This window comes from Mus caroli, chromosome 10, assembly GCF_900094665.2.
Source record: "Mus caroli chromosome 10, CAROLI_EIJ_v1.1, whole genome shotgun sequence".
NCBI lineage: Eukaryota > Metazoa > Chordata > Mammalia > Rodentia > Muridae > Mus > Mus caroli.
The window spans coordinates 108602559-108621946 of NC_034579.1; the positions used below are offsets into that span (position 1 = coordinate 108602559).

The window sequence follows — 19388 nt, forward strand, 5'->3', positions numbered from 1 at the left end:
GTGGACCAGCACACACAGCAAAAGACCTTCCTGTGATTCTAGTTCTTCCGAAAGCCTAGAACCACCAATGAGCATATGAGCTTCTAATGCCATTACAGAAATTCTATTAACCAAGGCAGATTAAGCCCAGATCACTGAGAAAGAGAGTAAAAACTCAAACATCACATTTGAAGCCCCAGAGAATTTTGCCAGTCTTTTATTTCCTCTAAAAAGAAAAAAAGTCATTGGTTGGATCCAGGGTTGGTTGCTCACACTTGTAATCCCAGCACTAGGAAAGGTGAGGCAGGAGGATTGCTATAAGTTCAATGCTAGTCTGGGCTACATATTGAGTTTCAGGTCAGCGTGGTCTATAGAATGAGAATATCTTAAGTTAAGTTCCTAGTACTGTAAGGAACACCACAACCAAAAGCTACTTGGAGAGGAAAGGGTTTATTTCAGCTTACAGTTGTTGTCTGTCAGGAAGGGAGGTCAGGAGCTGAAGCAGAGGCTGTGGTGAAACACTACTACCTGGCTTACTCCTCCTGGCGCATTCAGCTTGCTATCTTACACTATCAAGTCCACCGGCCCAGGGTTGGCACAGGTCCCAGTGGGCTCAATGAACAATCCAGAATATGCCCCACAGATTTGCCCACAGACAATTTTGCTGATCGATGCATTTTTTTCCCTCAATTGAAGCTTTTATCCTCAGAGAACTCTAGGTGTGTCCAGGTGACAAAAGACCAACCAGGACAGAGAACCTCAAAACTAAAACAAAACAAAGCACCAAAATCGAATAAATAATAACAATAACAATGATAATGATAATAATAATAACTTACTGTCCTATTTCTTCCAGGTGAGTTGCTATTGTAAGTCTGGATACAGGTTTGCTGCAATATGAAGGGTGGTCACCAGAGCAACGAACATGGAGATTCCCACTTAGAATTCTGGTTCTAAATTGACCTCAGGCATCATCCTGGGTGTTCAACTCAGAAGCCCAATCAACATGGAGTGTGAGCGCCCGTCTCACCAGCAAAAAAGACGCCACAACAGGATCCTTCTGCACACGTTTATTGGGAGAGCTTGATTGCAGAGGCGAAAAGACCCCGAGCCCCAGAACTGGCGCTGCTTATATAGGCCTAGGAGAGGCATGTCTACACCCGATTGGTTATGCTTTCAGTGCCTCATTTGCATGCCTCGAGCCAGGCAGTGACTTGGCAAAAAAACTCTACTATGCGCACATTGGTTGTTTACCCAAACTTATGGGTGGTGGCCAGCGGTAGCCAGCGCCATCTTGTAATGGCGTATGTGGCTTCCCACAATGGAGTAGAGCTGGATCAAATTAATCAAACATCACCTCACTCTGGCCTCCATGAGAAACTGAGGCTCAGTGGATTGTCCTACATGTGACACTCCTTTCTTAGATCCTCTATAGCAGCCATTCTCAACCTTCCTGATGCTGTGAACCTTTAACACAGTTCCTTAAGTTGTGGAGACCCCCAACCATAAAATTATTTTTGTTGCTGCCTCATAACTATAATTTTTCTGCTATTATCAACTGTAATGTAAATATTCTTGGAGATACAGGTTTGCCAAAGGGGTGGAGACCCACAGGTTGAGAACTGTTGCTTTAAGGCAGGCATCTCTTAGATGCTCCCTGACTCTGGGGAACAGCTTTGCCAGTCAGCCTGCATGGCCTTTTCTTCCTGTGATTCTAGAACAAGGCTGCCTGAATTCCATGATGAGTTAAGTGGCTGTTTGCCAAGGACATCTACCCAATGTGTGTATCAGGCATCCTACGTCCCTTGAGTAATACTGAATGCAAAGCATTTGCAATGAAGTCTTTAAAGCTGAGGGTAAAAGCCCCAAAGAAGGCTACTTCCTCATCTGGACCCTTCAGGTAGGAGATAGCTTCCTCTACTGAGAAGGCCTAGGAGAAGTTCCTCTTCTTCCATGTGGGTTTTCTCCCTCAGCACACTTCAAAAGAGACCTTGGTGAGGAACAAATCCTTAACTTCTTGTTTTTTGTGTGTGTGTTTTTTTTTTTTTTTTTTGTGGTAAGGTTAAAAACTGGGCAAAGGATCTGAAGAACTCACAAAAGAAGATATACAGATAGCAAATAAGCATGTGGAAATATGTTCAATATCTAATGTCATTAAAGAACTGGAAATTCAGTCGGTCATGAGATTTCATTGTATATCTACTAGAATGGCTAAAACCCAAAGCAATGACAACATTGAATGCTGACAAAGATATAAAGCAATAAAAACTCATATGCATTGCATGAAGGAGTATAAAATAGTATGCTGTGTAACATTTTTTGAAGGCTGCTTATAAGCCAAGACATCCTCTACCATATAATACAGAACTGGTATTTCCTGGCAATTTAAAGGGCCACTACCAGGTATTAGAAAACCTGCTTCAGTTTGCTGATCAGGGGTCTCAGAGACTCCCACAAAACTCTACAGGCTCCTGGTTGCCCACAATAATGTGATGGTCACACCCAATTGTCGAAGAGGCGCATACTTTGGTCACAGAGCACGGGAAGATCAAGTCCAGCTTGGTCTGGAAGCTAGCTTGTAGAGTGCTGGGAGATGCTTTGCAAACTTCTGGGGAAGAAAAGTCGACAGATTTACCCCATTATCGATCCTAGAATCTACAACAATGACTAGTGCAGCAAGATACGTCAATCCTTGCAATTGTGGGATGGATGTTAGGAAGCGTTGTAGAGTATTCTAATTGGATTTGAGGCTTAACCTACAGAAGAACGAAAGCCTGGCATCAGTTAAGTGGGCCAAGCACCTGTGCCTGGGAACTTCATAAACCCTAGGTTACGAAGTGTCCATAGAATCAGACTGACTTTTAAATGCCTATCTTTCTTCCCAGAAACTGATGCAGCACTCACCTATTGTCAGAAAAGCTTCCTTTTTGCAGTGGATTTTGTCCAATAGAGAGATAAACAACAGATAAAAGCACAGAGACTAAGAGCCTGTAGAACGCCCAGGCATAATGGGACATCTATGTCATGCTGCTTCCTGACCTGAGATTGGGGGCTGCTGGCTTCCCATCAAGAAAATGTGAGTCCTGGGTTTAGCGGAAGAGACCCTCACTCTTCAGGAATAGGCAGAGAGGAGTAGAGATGGACACCAGATGTCCTCTTCTGGCCTGTGCACATAACAGAGATGTGTAAACCCATGTGCACAAATATGCATATATAATTACACAGACACACACATATAAAATAATTAAATTTAAAAATATTTTTTAAAAAGGAGTTAGCACCACAGCCATTGGACTGAGCACAGGGTCCCCAGTGGAGGAGTTAGAGAAAGGCCTGAAGGAGTTCAAGGTGTTTGTCACCCCATAGGAAGAACAACAATATGAACCAACTAGACCCCCCACCCCCAGAGCTCCCAGTGACTAAAACCAACCAAAGAGTACACACGGAGGGACCTATGGCCTCAGCTGCATATGTGGCAGAGGATGGCCTTGTCAGGCATCAATGGGAGGAGAGGCCCTTGGTCCTCTGAAGACTTGATGTCCCAGTGTGGGGGAATGCCAGCCAGGGGAAGGAGGCAGAAGTGGGTGGCTGAGCACCTTCATAGAAGCAGGGAGAGGGAGGATGAGATAGGGGGTTTCCGGAGGGGAAACCAGGAAAGGTGATAACATTTGAAATGTAAATAAATAGAATATCCAATAAAATAAAATAAAATAAAATAAAGAGTTAGCAAAGTTTAATGTAATGGAGTGATGTAATACATTGCTCTATACAAGAGAAATTGGTGGTTAGTCAAGATTGATGGATGTGTGTGCCTGTGTGTGTGTGTTTAATACAGATTTTAAATTTACCATAAAGAAGAGGAGAGATGTGCCTTGAGAATCCCAGGAGGTGACCTAATAGAAATGTCAAATGGGCTGTTCAAAATATAAATATGGGGTTTAGAGAAAGTCTCATGACTGAAGATATCCAAGAGATACGGATAATACTTAGACGCAAAGGACTAGGTAAAGCTGCTGGCAGAGAAGGGAGGATGGTAGCAGAACTCTCATCTGTTTCCTGTCTCAGAACAGCATTCAGAATTACAAAAAGGAGTAGACATATAGGACTCAAAGCTGTTCACAAGGAGTTAAGAGGAAACACGGCAGTGTGGATTCCAGGAAGCAGGCAAGCAAAAAAAAAAAAAAAAAAAAAAAAAAAAAAAAAAAAAAAAAATCTTGAGTCGAGATGGGAAGTTGCCAAGAGCTGTAAAGAGAGAAGTCTGGTTAGGTGAGAACGCTTGCTCGTTGCCACTGGTTTGAGCAGGATAGAGATCACTGCTCTATGCTCCGGAGGAAACCAGTTTTAGTGACAAAGCTGGAAAAGGGCTGAAGAAAGGTTGAGAAGACTTCAAATCAAATTTTGTCTGATGTGATCGTTTCAAATTTTACCACAAAAGAAAGCATATGGGTCTACTCCACAGTCCTCTAGAAACATCAGAGGGGTGGGAAGACAAACTCTCATATAAGAGAAACATGTTTCTTACCATGTGGACGAGTAATATTGTGTCACAGGGGTTTAAAATCTTCATTGGCTCGGTAAAAGCCTGTAGGGAATCCTATACACAGTAAATGCTAAGTACAATAGAAGAAATACAAGGCTCCTTGGATAATAACTTCTTATAGAGGCACTCAAAGAAATCTCTCTCAAATGCCACAATAGCTAGGAATCACGTGAAGAACAGAATCCAATGCCCCGTGAGATCAAAGAACGAAGCAGGAATCCAGGATTGCATAGCGCTGCTGGATGATTTTCCGCATGCGCAGATCCAGACGTTTTCCAGGAACTTGCATTCCGGGATGAGGGATTCGATCCTGGTTTCTCCCGAGTATAGAGACTACAGTAATGTGTCACAATTTTCTTTGGGTGACAAGGCTAGAGAAACAGAACATTGTGGGTTCTACTGAGGTTGGAAACTAACAACCATAGTAAGGAAAACGAGCTAGTTCCTTACGACTCTGGTCCACGGGGCTGACCACCCAGCTCCGGTACGTGTCTGCGGAGTTATATTAGCCAGATACAAGCAATATTTTGAATGCAGTTCTTCCTGAGCATCCCAGAAGCTTTGATTTCTCCTCTCGGTGTTGGTTCTTTTGTATACTGCCTTTTTAATTCTCTCGACACGGGTTTCTCTCCTGACTATTAAATTTCGTTCTATGTCATCTCATGTCATAAGTCTCTCTGGACCTTAAACTCAATACTATCAAATTAAAATGATGTAACTAAAATCTGTTATATACTTATGTTGAACAATAGTTATAGGTTTTGAAAGAAACTAAGCAGAAAATAAGGATTTTTTTCACATACTCAAAACCCCAGCTCCTCCATAATTTTCCAAACTGCTAAATACCTTGCATTGATATAGATTAAATACATTTTAAGGTTGATGAGACATTGTTGATATGTTATTATTAAATAAAGTCTGTAGAGCCACCTATTCGAGTGTCGGCAACCTACCAGAGTCTTCCTTCTGGAATTGGAGTACTTGTGAGCTACCTGATATAAGTACTGAGAAACCTAACAATCCTAACTCCAGTGCTTCTCCCCCATCCCCCTCCCTCTCCCCCCGCCCCCCTCCCCCTCTCTCTTTCAAACATGATTGCTTTCTTTTACAAACTATCTTTACTTTCATTGTTTGGGATAAACGGTGTGTCTGTAGTCCATCCAGAGGAATTAAAGGTATGTGGCATGTCTGTATTCCAGACAGATTATACAGACCTATCCCCTGACAGAGCAGCCATGTTGCTGGATTAAAAGTCCTCTACACGTATATACTATCTTAATGAAAATAATTAATAATTCATAATTTATTATTAGCAATTAGATTACCTAGACAGCTTGCTCTTCAGTCTCTGGTTTAAGAAATATTATGTGCCTTCTCTAACCCAGAACATGGAGATTATGTCTCTGAATAATAAGAAAAAAAAATTCCCCTTCCTGAATTCAAATTCAAGAAAGGAATCAGAAAACAAAACAGCAGGCGGAAAATATGTAATACCATGGAAGAAGACGACGCAACATTTAAATGTGCCAGAGGGGTGTTCTGAAGTGGGAAGGAGAGAAAAGCTCTCAATGAAGAGTGTGCTTGGTAAGTCTCAGAAGTAGCAGAGCTTTGAAGGCTTAGGAGGGTGGGGGTGAGGGTGGGGGTGGGGAAGATGCTCAGGCAGCCCGGGGCCCATCTTGTATGGCTGTGGATTTTATTTTAATAGCAGCGGGAATCTATTAGGGCTTAAAGCTAAGGGTGACATAATCTTTCGCAGTTGCACATTTGCTTTTCTTTTTTATTGGATATTTTATTTATTTACATGTCAAATGTTATCCCCTTTTCCGGTTTCCCCTCTGGAAATCCCCTATTCTCTCCCCCTCCACCTGCTCCCCCATCCACCCAGCCACTCATATCTCACCGCCCTGGCACTGGGGCATAGAGCCTTCACAGGACCAAGTGCCTCTCCTCCTAATGACCAGATAAGGCCATCCTCTGCTACATAAGCAGCTGGAGTCATGGGTCCCTCCGTGTGTACTCTTTGGTTGGTGGTTTAGTCCCTGAGAACTCTGTGCGGGTGGCGGGGGGGGGGGGGGGGGGGGCGTCTTGCTCATGGAGTTCCTGAGGGGATTGGCTGAGAGAACAGTTGCTAGGACTCTGGACGACACTCCCGCCTGTTCCTCCTCACACACCAGGCCTTGCAATGGTAGCTGAAGATTTTGGAATGTGTTCCCATTAACATTATTTCTACATTTTAGGGAGGGCTTGGCCAGTCTCTTTGGCTTAACAGCATCTCTTTACACTAAAGTGTGAAGGGAGAGGGGAGAGATTTCAGAGCGATCAAGAAATTCCCTGGCTGCCTGAGCATCAAGGAAGAGCAAGGTAGAAATAAAGACGATGTATAGTTTGGGTCTGTCCCACAATTTAAACAAACAAATAACAAAACAAAGCAAAAGGAACAAACAACAAGCGAAAGCAAGGCCAACCCCAGGAACGTCTCCTCCCCAATGGTTCCCTAAGGTTTAATGATTAATGTAGGCAAAACTTGGAGTCAACTGACCGCCTGAGGTAAAACAGTCCCGGGGTTGGCTTGACCTACAGGCATTCGGATGACCCCTAAGACTAATGCTTTTTAAAACACGTTTCAGCTCTCACATGGTCAGTCCATGGAGAGACATTTCCGCATCAACCATGATGTTAATAAGTAAAAGAGTTACTCAGAAGGTTGGGAAAGGCCATAGTAAGATCTGACCGTAGATGAAAAAGGAGCCAAAGAATGCTCTGAGAGACTCCATAAATTCACTTCCTGGTTTCTAGAAAGACTGTGTTTGAATATATTATGTTCTCTTAAGGCTTTTTGTTACTTTAATTTGAGGATTTCACAATCCTCCTTCTTTCTGCTCAAACTCCTCCTGTAGGCTTAATCACACCCTCTCAAGTTCATGACCACACACACACACACACACAAACGCATACATATACAAACACACACACAAATACAAACATATACACACACACATATACATAGAAGCACACACAAAATACACACATATACAAACACACATACACATACAAATATATACACACATACAAAATACACACAAACACACACACAAACACACACACACATACACACCTCCTCCTCCTCAATCTACTGAGTCCTATTAGCATTTCCCCAATTGTTTAGGGCTGGCAGCTTGGGAATCTCATCCCTGTAAATTAAAAAGAAGAAAAAAATCAGGTCCTCGCTCTCAAAGCAGCCATTGACTACCTATAGGTATTCATTTAGGGATGGGGACTTGTAAACTTGTCCTCTATGTCTGTGGGCATGTTGACTGGTACAGCCTTTGTGGATCTGCTCAGGGCCCCATAGTGTTAGTTCATAGGAACAGCACTCTATCCCTTCCAGAAGGAACCAGCACACAGCCGACATCCGGGTCTTCAGGCGCTCCTAGTCTTTCTGTCCCTTCTCCTACCTGCATTTTGTTTTGTTTTTGTTTTTTTTTAGATTCATTTATTTATTTCATGTATGTGAGTACACTGTCACTGCCTTCAGGGTCCCTTCTTCTACAATGTTCCCTAAACCTTAGGTGTAGAGGTCATGTTACAGGTGTCCAGGTTGGGCCTGGGCACCTCACGGTCACTGATTTCTTACATTTTAACCAGTGGATCTCTACACTAGTCTCAATCTCCTTCCAAAAGAACCTTGGGTGAGATGTGAGGATGGCACTTACCAATGAATTTAAGGGGGAGTCTTTAGGAGGCGCTTGGAGACTATGTTATTTTAGTATATGGTGGAAGTAGGCTCTCCTGTAGGGCCTATGACCTCTCCAGCCAAGAGTTCTTGGCTAGGTTTACAGGGCCAGGTGTGAGTTCTTTAAAGTTGAGCGAACTTTTAGTCTAATTCAACAGATGTTGTTTGCCCCCTCCCTCCAAATTCAAGTACTGCTATTGCACCTCTAGGGGTATCTTGCCAGTTTCTATCTGGTGGTGATTTGTAAGCTTTATAGTTGGGTAGGACTGTTGATAACTTTCATTCCCATGGCTGCTTGCATAATACCCGCTGCTTGCATAGTTCCTGCTCAGGGAGGAAGATTTCAGATCAGTATCAGTTCCATTTTTACAACATCCTGTGACCAAAGTGTGTGGTGTCTTCAGGAATAGATCTTACCTCTCTATTCTGGTAGGAAACCAAGGGTGATGACAAGAGTCTATATTGCTTTAGGGCTCTTCCAACAACTCAAAGGGAGGGTTCCCTGGGCTAGTGCTGGGTTAATGTTAAGCAGTCTATGGTTCCCGGGAGGAACACTGTTCCCTTATGAAGTAACTCCTGTAAAACTATAAATGTGTGAACATAGTGCATGCGTCAAGCAATCCACTTTCATTGGTTGGAACTGGGTTGGGCCATTTGAATGGGATGGGTGAGGATAATACAGGTAGAGTATTGTCTTCTCATCTTGGAACAACAATCTAGGCATTTAGCCACAGGTTAATTAGAATGCCCTTCCCCCCACCCCCTTCGCTTCATGTCTTCTTTTTTATAATAAGAAAACAATCAAGTCTCACGTGAAAAGCTTAAAAGAGAACTCTTGGTGGTTTAAAAGCTACTTAAACGAGAGCAAGTGGGTGTTTTCTTTTTGTTTGTTTGTTTGTTTGTTTTTGTTGCTGTTGTTTGTTTTTTTTCCACCTGCGTTTATCTGCGATATACTTTGTCGTTTCTTATGAAGCTGGAACATAAAGGCTATAGATTTCTTCCTAAACGAGCTTTTCCCGTGAATTGCTATTACTTTATCCTTCTTTGGGAACCAAGTTAGCCATGCATCATATTGTTACTCTCTTGAACAAATCTTTCTGGCTCGGAATTCCTCACTTGCTAGATCCTAATTTGGATTACAAATAAAATGTCTGTTTATTCTCGGTCAGTCATGGGGCAAGCCTGTGTTGGATTCAGTGAGTGCTCTGTCCGCTCTTTCCGTTTTTAGAGGTTAGTGTTTGGCATAAGCCTTAAATACCTCTGCCTAAGTCTTCTGTTACTATGACTCTACTTATAAATTTTCACTAGTGACCTTAACTCGCTTCCTAGGGTTTAATCACCATGAACTCAGAACCTAATCACACTCAGCAGCTAATGTAAACCCTTCGAGTGTGTCAAACAAAGGACTTATTCAGAGAGCTCCCAGAAAATCAGGCTGCCATTTACACTTAAGAGTCAAGCAATCAGGCACATATAGGCTTAAGAGTGAACTGTCCAGTGAAGCTGAAATGGTTATTTCAAAGTCCTGTTCTGTGTTCCTTAGTCTCTTGATGAGCATTGAAGTCCGAACATGGTTATGAATGCTAATTTGAAGAAAACAAACAAACAAACAAACCAAGATTAACTTCCAAGAGATCAGGTAGTAAAGTCTTTAGGCTTAAACAGATAGATCAATCATATGTAAGTGAAGGATTTTTTATTTTTTAAATGCAACCATAGAAGGGACATTGAGTTGCAATGACAATCCAGCAAATAGAAACCTAATAAATATCCCCGTGCCTTGTCTGTAGATTGTTAGCAATCAGAATAGATAGAGCAGAGGGAAAAGGCATACTTAGGCAGAAAGACTGGTGGTAGGTCACAGCAATACTCACTAAGGATGCTGAGCCCACTGAGGGCCCCATCTGGAGGGTCTGGATGTTGATCGGATTCAAGGAGTGCTAGGCTCAGGAGCGTGGCAAACCTTGGCAACACAAACGCTCATCCCTTTACTGAATCCACCCCAAGACATCAGCTACTCTTAGGGTCCTGTGCTTATATTCTTGCTATAAATGGGTACATTTCTCATCATAAACTAAAGAAAATGGCACTTCAGCTCCTTGGAGAACATTTAAGGTGAATCCCTTAAGAATTAGTTCCCCTTGCAACCCTATAGGTGGAACAACAATAGGAACTAACCAGTACCCCGGAGCTCTTGTCTCTAGCTACATATGTATCAAAAGATGGTCTAGTCGGCCATCACTGGAAAGAGAGGCCCATTGGACATGCAAACTTTATATGCCCCAGTACAGGGGAACACCAGGGCCAAAAAGTGGGAGTGGGTAGGTAGGGAAGTGGGGGGTGGGTATGGGGGACTTTTGGGATAGCATTGCAAATGTAAATGAGGAAAATACCTAATAAAAAATTAAAAAAAAAAAAGAAAAAGAATTAGTTCCCCCTGGGGAAAGATTGGGAAAGTTCATCTTTAAGGGCTGTCAAAGGCCTTTGAATCCCAGACAGCATCTGGCTTTTGTCTCAATTTGTATAAAAGGAGCATGCAGAGGTGGAGAGAGACACCAGGGAAGAGTCTACAGGCATCTCAACTCTACCATGGTCTGGTTGGACCTTTAATCACTACACCACAGATACCCAAGTTTTATTTATAATCATTTGTTACCAGATTTTAGTGACCGGAATTGTATTTTCCTCCTACACACTTTTATATTTCCCCTAATGTGATGGACATGGTTATCTCCTGTTTAGGAACAAACCACAAGTATTGTAAAATAAAAAATTTTTATAGAAGACAAAGAATACTAAATATTGGCATTTGTAATTGTCAACCACATTTACTTCTTTCTGAGTTATAATTAATGTAAGTACGGTTTGTTTATAACACTTTACAAAGGAGCAAGAGGGACTGTCCTCATAACATATGCTTTCCCCTCCAACGGGGACGACAAGGAAGGTTTTCATGGGCGGGCTGTGTGAGTGAAAGGAAAGGAAGCCTGGGCAGGAGAATGCTTAGGCAGGCAGGGATTAGATCAGCACACAATGAAGTGGTTGGAAGTCCCACCCCTTAGCTTTCCCCAAAGGACAGGGTGAAGCTTCCAAGGGAGACCAGAGAACTTCCTTTTCATTTTAATAGTTTAAAATGGGCGCTGACTCCATTACCCGCCCACTTCTGAGTCCAGGCCTCACAGCACCGCAACACCACTTTCTTGCCACCATTAGAAATCTTTGAGGAAATGAACTCAGTACTCACAGTGCGATACAAATATATCCAAGAACGCAGAAAATAACAGAGAAAAGAACCTGTTTTTCTAAAATATGTCATTAGGGTTTTTTTTTTAATACCTACTCCATTGACAATTATTGTTTGGATTACTAGTTTTTGAAAACATAAATATAAAGAGGAAGTGATCATCTTAGTATACATTCTTTGAAAACAGATCTATTCTTTCCTTCTTTCTCTCTTTGTTGCAGAGTGAATACAAAGTAGATGCTCAATTAAGCAGCTTGGCTGTTTGTTTTTGTAACAAATGGCATGACAGCAACTACATTTGCTGAGCATTTTTGATCACCATTTCTGACTATATGTAAAATATTACATTAAATCCAAGGAGGAATTCTTAGGTAATAGAGTAAGATGCATAAAGATACAGGAAACAGAGACACCACAAAACCAGATACTTAGAATTCAAAGAAACTTCAAAAGATCATTGCCTTGGTCACCTTGCAAGTTTCTTTGGTGCCTCTTATCAGATCTTTTAAACCTTGATTTCTAAACTGCTGATCTCACAATGGTTTTAAGACACCCAAAATATAGTTTCAGGGATAGCATTTAGGGTGTGTCCTGTAGAGAAGCCACTTCTATGGTGATGTGTTATGACTTTTTTTTTCTATAAGTTCTAATTTAAAGGTGTGTCTTATGCTTTTAAAACAGAGTATATCAGAGTGAATACGTCTTGAAGAAGAGAGGTTTCCTTCATACAGCTTGGCAGCTTAGAGAAATCAAGTTCTTTTACTGTATCGGATGAGTGCCTTCATTCTGCAATACTCTATAGCAGAAGGTGGAAGCTTAGGCATACATGTATGTGCGTGCGCGCGCGCGCGCGTGTGCGTGTGTGTGTGTGTGTGTGTGTGTGTGTGGCACGCGCGCTCGAGAAAGAGTGTATAAGAGCAGGAGGAGGTGACAGAGATAGAGAGAAGGGCGTAGGGGAGAGCATGCTGTACCAGAAAGGGCCTGTGAAAGGCTGAGTATGCTTTTACGGAACAATCTACCCTCAAGCTAAGAATCACTCCCACCATAACACTGTAAATGCCTCATACCCCGACCGTCTCTTACAGACTCCATCTCCACACTGTGAGATTGGCGATTAAGCCTGTAACATGTGACCCTTCGGGGACCCATTCAAGTCGCAGTAGTTTCCAAGTCGGAATCGGATACCCTGGAGGAAATACTGCTTTAAATACAAGGGCCCTGATGTTCCTTCTCCTGCCCTTTCTACCACCCCGAGCGAGCATAAGAATCTTCTCTGTCCCCTGCCAGGGTTTCCATCCCATCAGCAAACCCGACTCAGTGGTGACTGCATCACGGAGGGGTTCTAGGATCAGTCAGACTTGGAGTCTCCCCTCCTTTGTTTACCCTGTGCGTTCACCATGAGTAACAGGACTTGGCAGGGCTCCCATACGAGGGCACTTTTATCGAAATTTACTGGGAGTTTCTGCCCTTTACCCAGGTGTCATCTCTCCCTGCAAAAGCCCACTTGCCGTTGGCTCTCTTTCCTGGATTGATCTTTCCTAAGATTTATGAGGGACACTTCCAACCGCACCTCATGCTCCGCCCTACTCCGCCCTACTCCTGGATAACTAGACCGCAAACTCTGTAGCAATCAAGGTGATAAATAATGAAAACTTCAAATTTCAGCAGTTGAGGCTGGGGGGCAGAATTTAGATCTGATAACCATCGAATAGCTTTGTTTCTAGAAGGGACTCCGTCGCAAGCCAGTTTTGTGAACAGCGTGTCTCTTTTTCTTTCTTTCTTTCTTTCTTTCTTTCTTTCTTTCTTTCTTTCTTTCTTTCTTTCTTTCTTTCTTTCTTTCTTTCTTTCTTTCCTTCCTTCCTTCCTCCCTTCTTTTCTTTTCTTTTCTTTTCTTTTCTTTTCTTTTCTTTTCTTTTCTTTTCTTTTCTTTTCTTTTCTTNTTTTCTTTTCTTTTCTTTTCTTTTCTTTTCTTTTCTTTTCTTTTCTTTTCTTTCTTTCTTTCTTTCTTTCTTTCTTTCTTTCTTTCTTTCTTTTTTTTTTTTTTCTGAGACAGGGTTTCTCTGTGTAGCCCTGGCTGTCCTGATACTCTGAAGACCAGGCTGGCCTCGAACTCAGAAATTCGCCTGCCTCGGCCTCCAAATTGCTGGGATTAAAGTCGTGCGCCACCACCGCCCGGCTGCATGTCACTTTCTTGAAGGAGTTAATTTGAGCTTTTTTTATAGATCTGAAAACTGTACCCACATCTGTGATACTGGTTCAGGATATCTTTCTGGAAAGATATTCTATGGCTGCGGCTGTGTGCGTTTGTGCATGACCGGATATCACCCTGATATATTGGGAAGTTAAACGAGTCCAGAAAGGTTTAAAATATAGAAATGGGATTGCTGTTTGGATACCACACTCAGAGTTTACTAGGAAGCTCAAGGAAGGAGCCACTGATTGAAAATTCTGGGGATCTGTTTTGCAGGTCTATGTGCCTTTATCTCCAATGTTAGATGCTATGACTACTCAGGGCAACGGGCCAGGATCTCTGCTTTTCAGACATAAATGGTCCAATAGGAGAGAGACACTAAGAACTGAATGTATCAGGGTGTAGAGGTTGACTCAGATCATAATGGCCATGGGCCGAGGAGATGAGGGCTCAGACAGGAAAGCGTCTGGAGTAGAAACCTGGAGACCTGATTTTGGTTCTCCAGCATCTGAGTCAAAGACAGGAGAGGCCGACGATACCACTGGTGGGCCCAGGGCTGCAGTGGGTAGGAACAGATTCCTGAAGCTCATTGTCCTACTGATCCATGAGCTTCTCACGTTCTGTATTACTTGGCGAACTAATCCTAACTCTCACCTATTACATTTAATGGTACTGCTAATAATGCATCAGAAATGTATTTTTAACAGTTACAAAGTAATGGCAGATATTGGTGAAAATTAGAAAGATGTGTGTGTGTGTGTGTGACCCCAGTCACTTGTTTTAATTGGACTTAATGAAGTTTTTAGGGAATTGTTTTCCTAACAGACCCTTGAAGTGTGCAATTGTTTTACTTAGGGGGCAAGGAAGGCTGTCTGAGTGGTATAAAAGAAAAGACCCAAGGCCCAGGTCGTTTCCTCTGCCCGAATAGATGGCAGAAAGGTGCATTTACCTGGCGAAGGGGACATCCCAGTAGCACTAGAAGCAGCTGAATGGGCAGCTTTCAGGAGTCCACAAGCGCGTTCCCAAAGGAATTTTCTTTGTCAGCTGCCCAGAACCCAGAAACCGAGTTAGAGTGGAACTGTTGCTGTAGGTCATTTCTCAGAAGAGAGAAACCTGAGTCTACCTTAAAAACAAACCCAGCTATCAGCCCTGGTTACTGAGTCATAAGTAAACACAAAGGGGCAGTCAGGAGCGGCTCCTCAGAGCTTCCTTCCTTTTTTTTTTTTTCCTTTTCACACAAAGATAAAAATAAACCCCCGAATGAATGCTCTTATGAGATCACGCAAAGGCAGGCCACTTCCCCTTTAATGATTGAAAGTGGCAGGCATTTAAAGGAGCTCCTTTGAAAGGAAAAGAACAACAACAACAACAACAACAACAACAACACAACAACCAAACAAGACACTTGGCTCATTAATGTTTGTTTCATTGTTCATTTGAAGTTGAGGAGAAGAAGTTATAGTAACTTAAGTCCGGATGCTTTGCAGGTTTCCAAATACCTATGGCTGAAAGGAACTTTGTGCTCCTATCAATTAAAAAAAAGGGGGGGGATGCAAAAACGAAGTGAGACACAAGACCCATTTACTTGAGAGCCTGGCAGCCGATTTCCACAGGGTTAGAAGAGAGGGCAGCCACACCAGCCAGCCAGCCAGTCTATCCACCTACTATCTCGCTGTACCATTCTCCACCTCTGCCCCAGCCACTCCCATAACTTGATATCTGTTTACTCTAGAGGGAGCGGGCTTTGAGAAGCCATCATAAATATCCTGACCTAATGCCTTAGCAGCCATAAGAAGGAAAAGAATGTACTCGCCTGAAGATAACGTTTGGGATATTTAAAGGTGTGGGTTAATTTTTTATCCACTCCAATAACTGGTTTTTTTTTTTTCCTGTTCCTTCTGTCTACTTCTTTGCTCTCTATTTCTACCCCGAAGCTGCAGGCACACAGATCTCTGCAGGCAAAATCTTTCAGAGCCTACGCAGGACAGCCTTCTACGGACTACTTCATTCCACTGTAACTTGGTGGCTGCCCCTTCTCCGAAATGGCAGGTGTGAGCAGCTGTTTAAAGTATTCTATGTTTTTCTTCAACTTCTTGTTCTGGGTAAGTAGTTTTCTTTTAATTCTCAGTTTTGTTCAGGAAAGAAGACCTGAGATAAATATCACAACTGAGAACAGACTTACATAGAGCTAGAGGATGAGGGGGAAAAAAACATTTTCCATTGAAATATTTACACTGGTTTGTCGCTGGCTGTTTGGGGAACTGAAAAGAAGCCAATGACTCCAAAAAAACCAAACCAAACCAAACCAAAACAAAACAAAAAACCCGGTGTATTCAAGTTCTCTGAGGATAAACATTTCCCGAATGTTTTCATATTGTTGCAAGACTAAACACAGGGGGAAATATCCCTTAATTAAAGGACAATTATTCTCAGTTCTCTGATGTCAATCAGCACTCTGGTTTTAAGACTCCAAAGAAAACAGTTTGATTCAGCATGGCTTCTGGTTCCCTCTCTTTGACATCTAGGTTTGAAACAGGTGACTGACTAGTGAGTGGCGGGGTGGTAAATACATGGGAGGGTCATTTTCAGAGCCCCCAGGAAGAAAGAAATAGTCCCTGGAGAAGCAGTAAGAGTATTTAATCATAAGATTCAGCTAAACCAGTGACTAGGTATTAGTATTTCGAAGTCAATATTTTGGTGTGTCGTCAACCCATCCTTTCAAATTACAGGGTTTGTTTCTTGCAAATTATGCCTTGCTTAAGTCTGATGATGGCTCCCAAAGGCATTGAAAGCATCATTTAACATTGAAAAAGCAAATATCATGATCTGAGGGGGTGGGGCGGGATGTTGGGGAGAGAACATGTATACATATGATATAACTAGAGGTGCTCACAAGTAAAGTAGTGGAAATGTCTCAGGATGCTGAAACAGAAAACAACTCCATTGTTTCTGGATTGGAAAGTAGTTTATGCATTACGGATAAGGACCTCTGGTTTTGTGTCTGAGCCTTTTGGCCTTTAATAGATGGCTGGTATCGGTCCAATACATTCATTTTCTTTCTTAGCTTTCGGTAAAAGGCTTAATAGAGATCTGGACAGGTCAGGATGAGGGAAAACATCTATTCTCATCCATTCATTGCATTAAAATAATAATGATTTAAGTACACTAATATAACTTTATAGTATGAAATGACTTTCTACTCAATGGCTAGTAGCCCTAATGAATAAAGGTGACATATAGTGAATTAAATTTGTTAAATAAGTATTTATTTATATAAATATGTATTTATTTATATAAATAAGAGAATAAAAACATTTTTGTTCTTTATACTTCGTCTTCTTTTCCTATGAAAAGGGGCTGTTTTTGAAATTACTAGAAACTAGGACAATAGTTTGAAACTCAAGAATATATGACAAAATTTTAAAAAGTAATCAAACATATTGCTTCTCTTCAATTATTAAAGTCATCAAGGGTTGAATATAAAGAAAGAAATGAATGTGTGCTTTGGCTTTTTTTCAAACTTTCCAGCATTCACAAATGAAGACAAATTTGGAAAATTAGCTCTATTACTCGGCCACCAAAACCACGAAACCAATCTATACATGCGTAGTCTCAGTCACTTGCTCAGACAATTATGAACAAAACATTAGGGTTATCATTCATCTATCAATACATTAGCATGAATCTTGAAAGGCAATTACATTTACTAATGTAGTTACAATATCACTCTCATACTTTAAAAATTCAATAAGAATTTCTTAACCAGGGATTGAGTTTCTAATTGCTTTAAACATGCTATTTGAACTATTATCCAGAATGAGCCCATTTGACCTTGGTCCGTTGATACAGCTCCTGTGACAATTTTAATCTGTAGCCTCTTCCTCGGTCCTTGTCATTTCCCCTCTTACTGAAATTCTGAGTAATTATTTTGGTTGGCCTTATCGTCGGTTCTACTGTTCGAATTTTGCTGTTCACATCCCAGGGTGTGCCTTGCCATATTTCTCTGTCTTCTGTATTTCTGTAAATTAGCAATGGAATTAGGCCAGTTGACGATACGTGATGGCGCCGTGCTTGTGAGGATGCTCGAGTTCATTTTGGGTTTCTTATGTGACTGAAGTGGGTGATAATCAATGCTATCAATGTTACTTCATATGTTAGTTGAGGTGAAATGTAGTTTTTGGTTTTCAGGACATGGTGTGTGTGTGTGTGTGTGTGTGTGTGTGTGTGTGTGTGTATGTGTGTGTGTATGTGAGTGTGTGTGTGTTTACACAAACCTACACACACACACACACACACACACACACACATATGTATATAAAATGTGTGTGAGAATATATATGTCACATATTTTCTATATCATGAAGGCACATACAAATATGATACAAACACTTCTTTCTTACTTTTTACCAGATTTCCAAACACCCATACATTTCAATTAGATAGCTCTAACTTCCGCAATGAAATTGTCTCATGTCCCTGTGTGGTGGGACCTGCAATCTCTCCATAAGGGACAGAGACTATTGGTGAGAACAATAGTTGGGAAGGCCCATGATGACTTCTTAGCCACATGTCACATCAGCATTTTAAATAAAAACGTAGGCATCTGGCGCTCCTTCTGGGGTTGTATGAGTTAACTTTCTCATACCATTTAACAATAAGGTACTTTCCTTATAAAATGAAAATATAGCCCAATAGAGTCCTTATCCTTATTGATTTACAGTTGATTCTGGATTTTTGCCAAGACACATTTCAAGTTGGCTTTTTTGACATGATTATAATAGCCTTTCTAACTCCTCCATTCTTAAGTGAGACAAGATATTTCAGGCTCATTTGGTCATTTGCCTGCCAGAGTTAGAACCACCTATTTCTTTAAAATAAAAAAAAGTCAGAACGATGGCCATTGTTTCTATTTCTATGATATATATGATATCATATATTTATGATAAGTAAATATTAATATACTAATAAACACATAGGGGTTAAGACATTTAAAAATGTGTCTGAAAACACACCAACCAGAAACAATTTTCAAATTAGGAAAAAGTTGAAGTAGGTCTCTATTTCACGAACAAAAAAAAAGGACAAAGTGCTGATGGAGTTGGAATCCATTGTCTAACTCACAAACAGGAGTTTGAAATAGATCCAAATTTGAATCAAGAATGTTACATAAGGATAATCCAGGAAGGGGCTGTGTAATGGGTTTAAGATAAAGGTTCAAGGTCAGCTGCAACTCTCCCGCGCTCTGTACCTTTCTGTTCCCGACACTGTCACAGGTCTCCTGGGGAACTCTGATTAGTTTATGGTTACAATCTGTTCTTTCTCTGAGGTCACACATAAAATCTTTCTGACCCCATAGATTTCAGTTAGATAGCTCTAACTTCCGCAATGGAATTGTCTCATGTCCCTGTGTGGTGGGACCTGCAATCTCTCCATAAGGGACAGAGACTGTTGGTGAGAACAATAGTTGGGAAGGGCAATGATGACTTCTTAGCCACATGTCACATCAGCATTTTAAATAAAAATGTAGGCATCTGGTGCTCTTTCTGAGGTGAGGGGACATTCCTATCTTCACTCTCCTCTCTCCCCTCAGCCTGGGCTCTCAGTTGGAAACGTATGATTCTTCCTAGGAAATTAGCAATTTGTCACATTCTTAATGTTTACTTAAGCAAAAATTTTAGCCTTTCCCTTGATGTGGTTTTCT

General features: G+C 41.5%; 1 protein-coding gene and 1 long non-coding RNA gene across 4 annotated transcripts in view; one reads left to right on the forward strand and one right to left on the reverse strand.

Moving 5' to 3' along the window:
• Positions 1-411: 411 nt before the first annotated feature.
• The window catches only part of LOC110303709, a 66843-nt gene continuing 47866 nt past the window's right edge, over positions 412-19388 (reverse strand). Inside the window, exon 5 of the long non-coding RNA XR_002378947.1 lies at positions 412-744. This is a non-coding gene — a long non-coding RNA (uncharacterized LOC110303709). The remainder of the gene's footprint in view (positions 745-19388) is intronic.
• The window catches only part of Tspan8 (tetraspanin 8), a 31804-nt gene continuing 27751 nt past the window's right edge, over positions 15336-19388 (forward strand). The window contains exons 1-2 of one of the 3 annotated variants that reach the window (XM_021174903.2): positions 15336-15528; positions 15622-15789. In XM_021174903.2, the coding sequence (XP_021030562.1) occupies positions 15730-15789 (60 nt within the window). In that variant the 5' untranslated portion in view covers positions 15336-15528; positions 15622-15729. Of the gene's footprint in view, positions 15790-19388 lie in introns of all 3 variants that reach the window. The other 2 variants (XM_021174904.2, XM_029482306.1) reach the window with 2 other exon arrangements.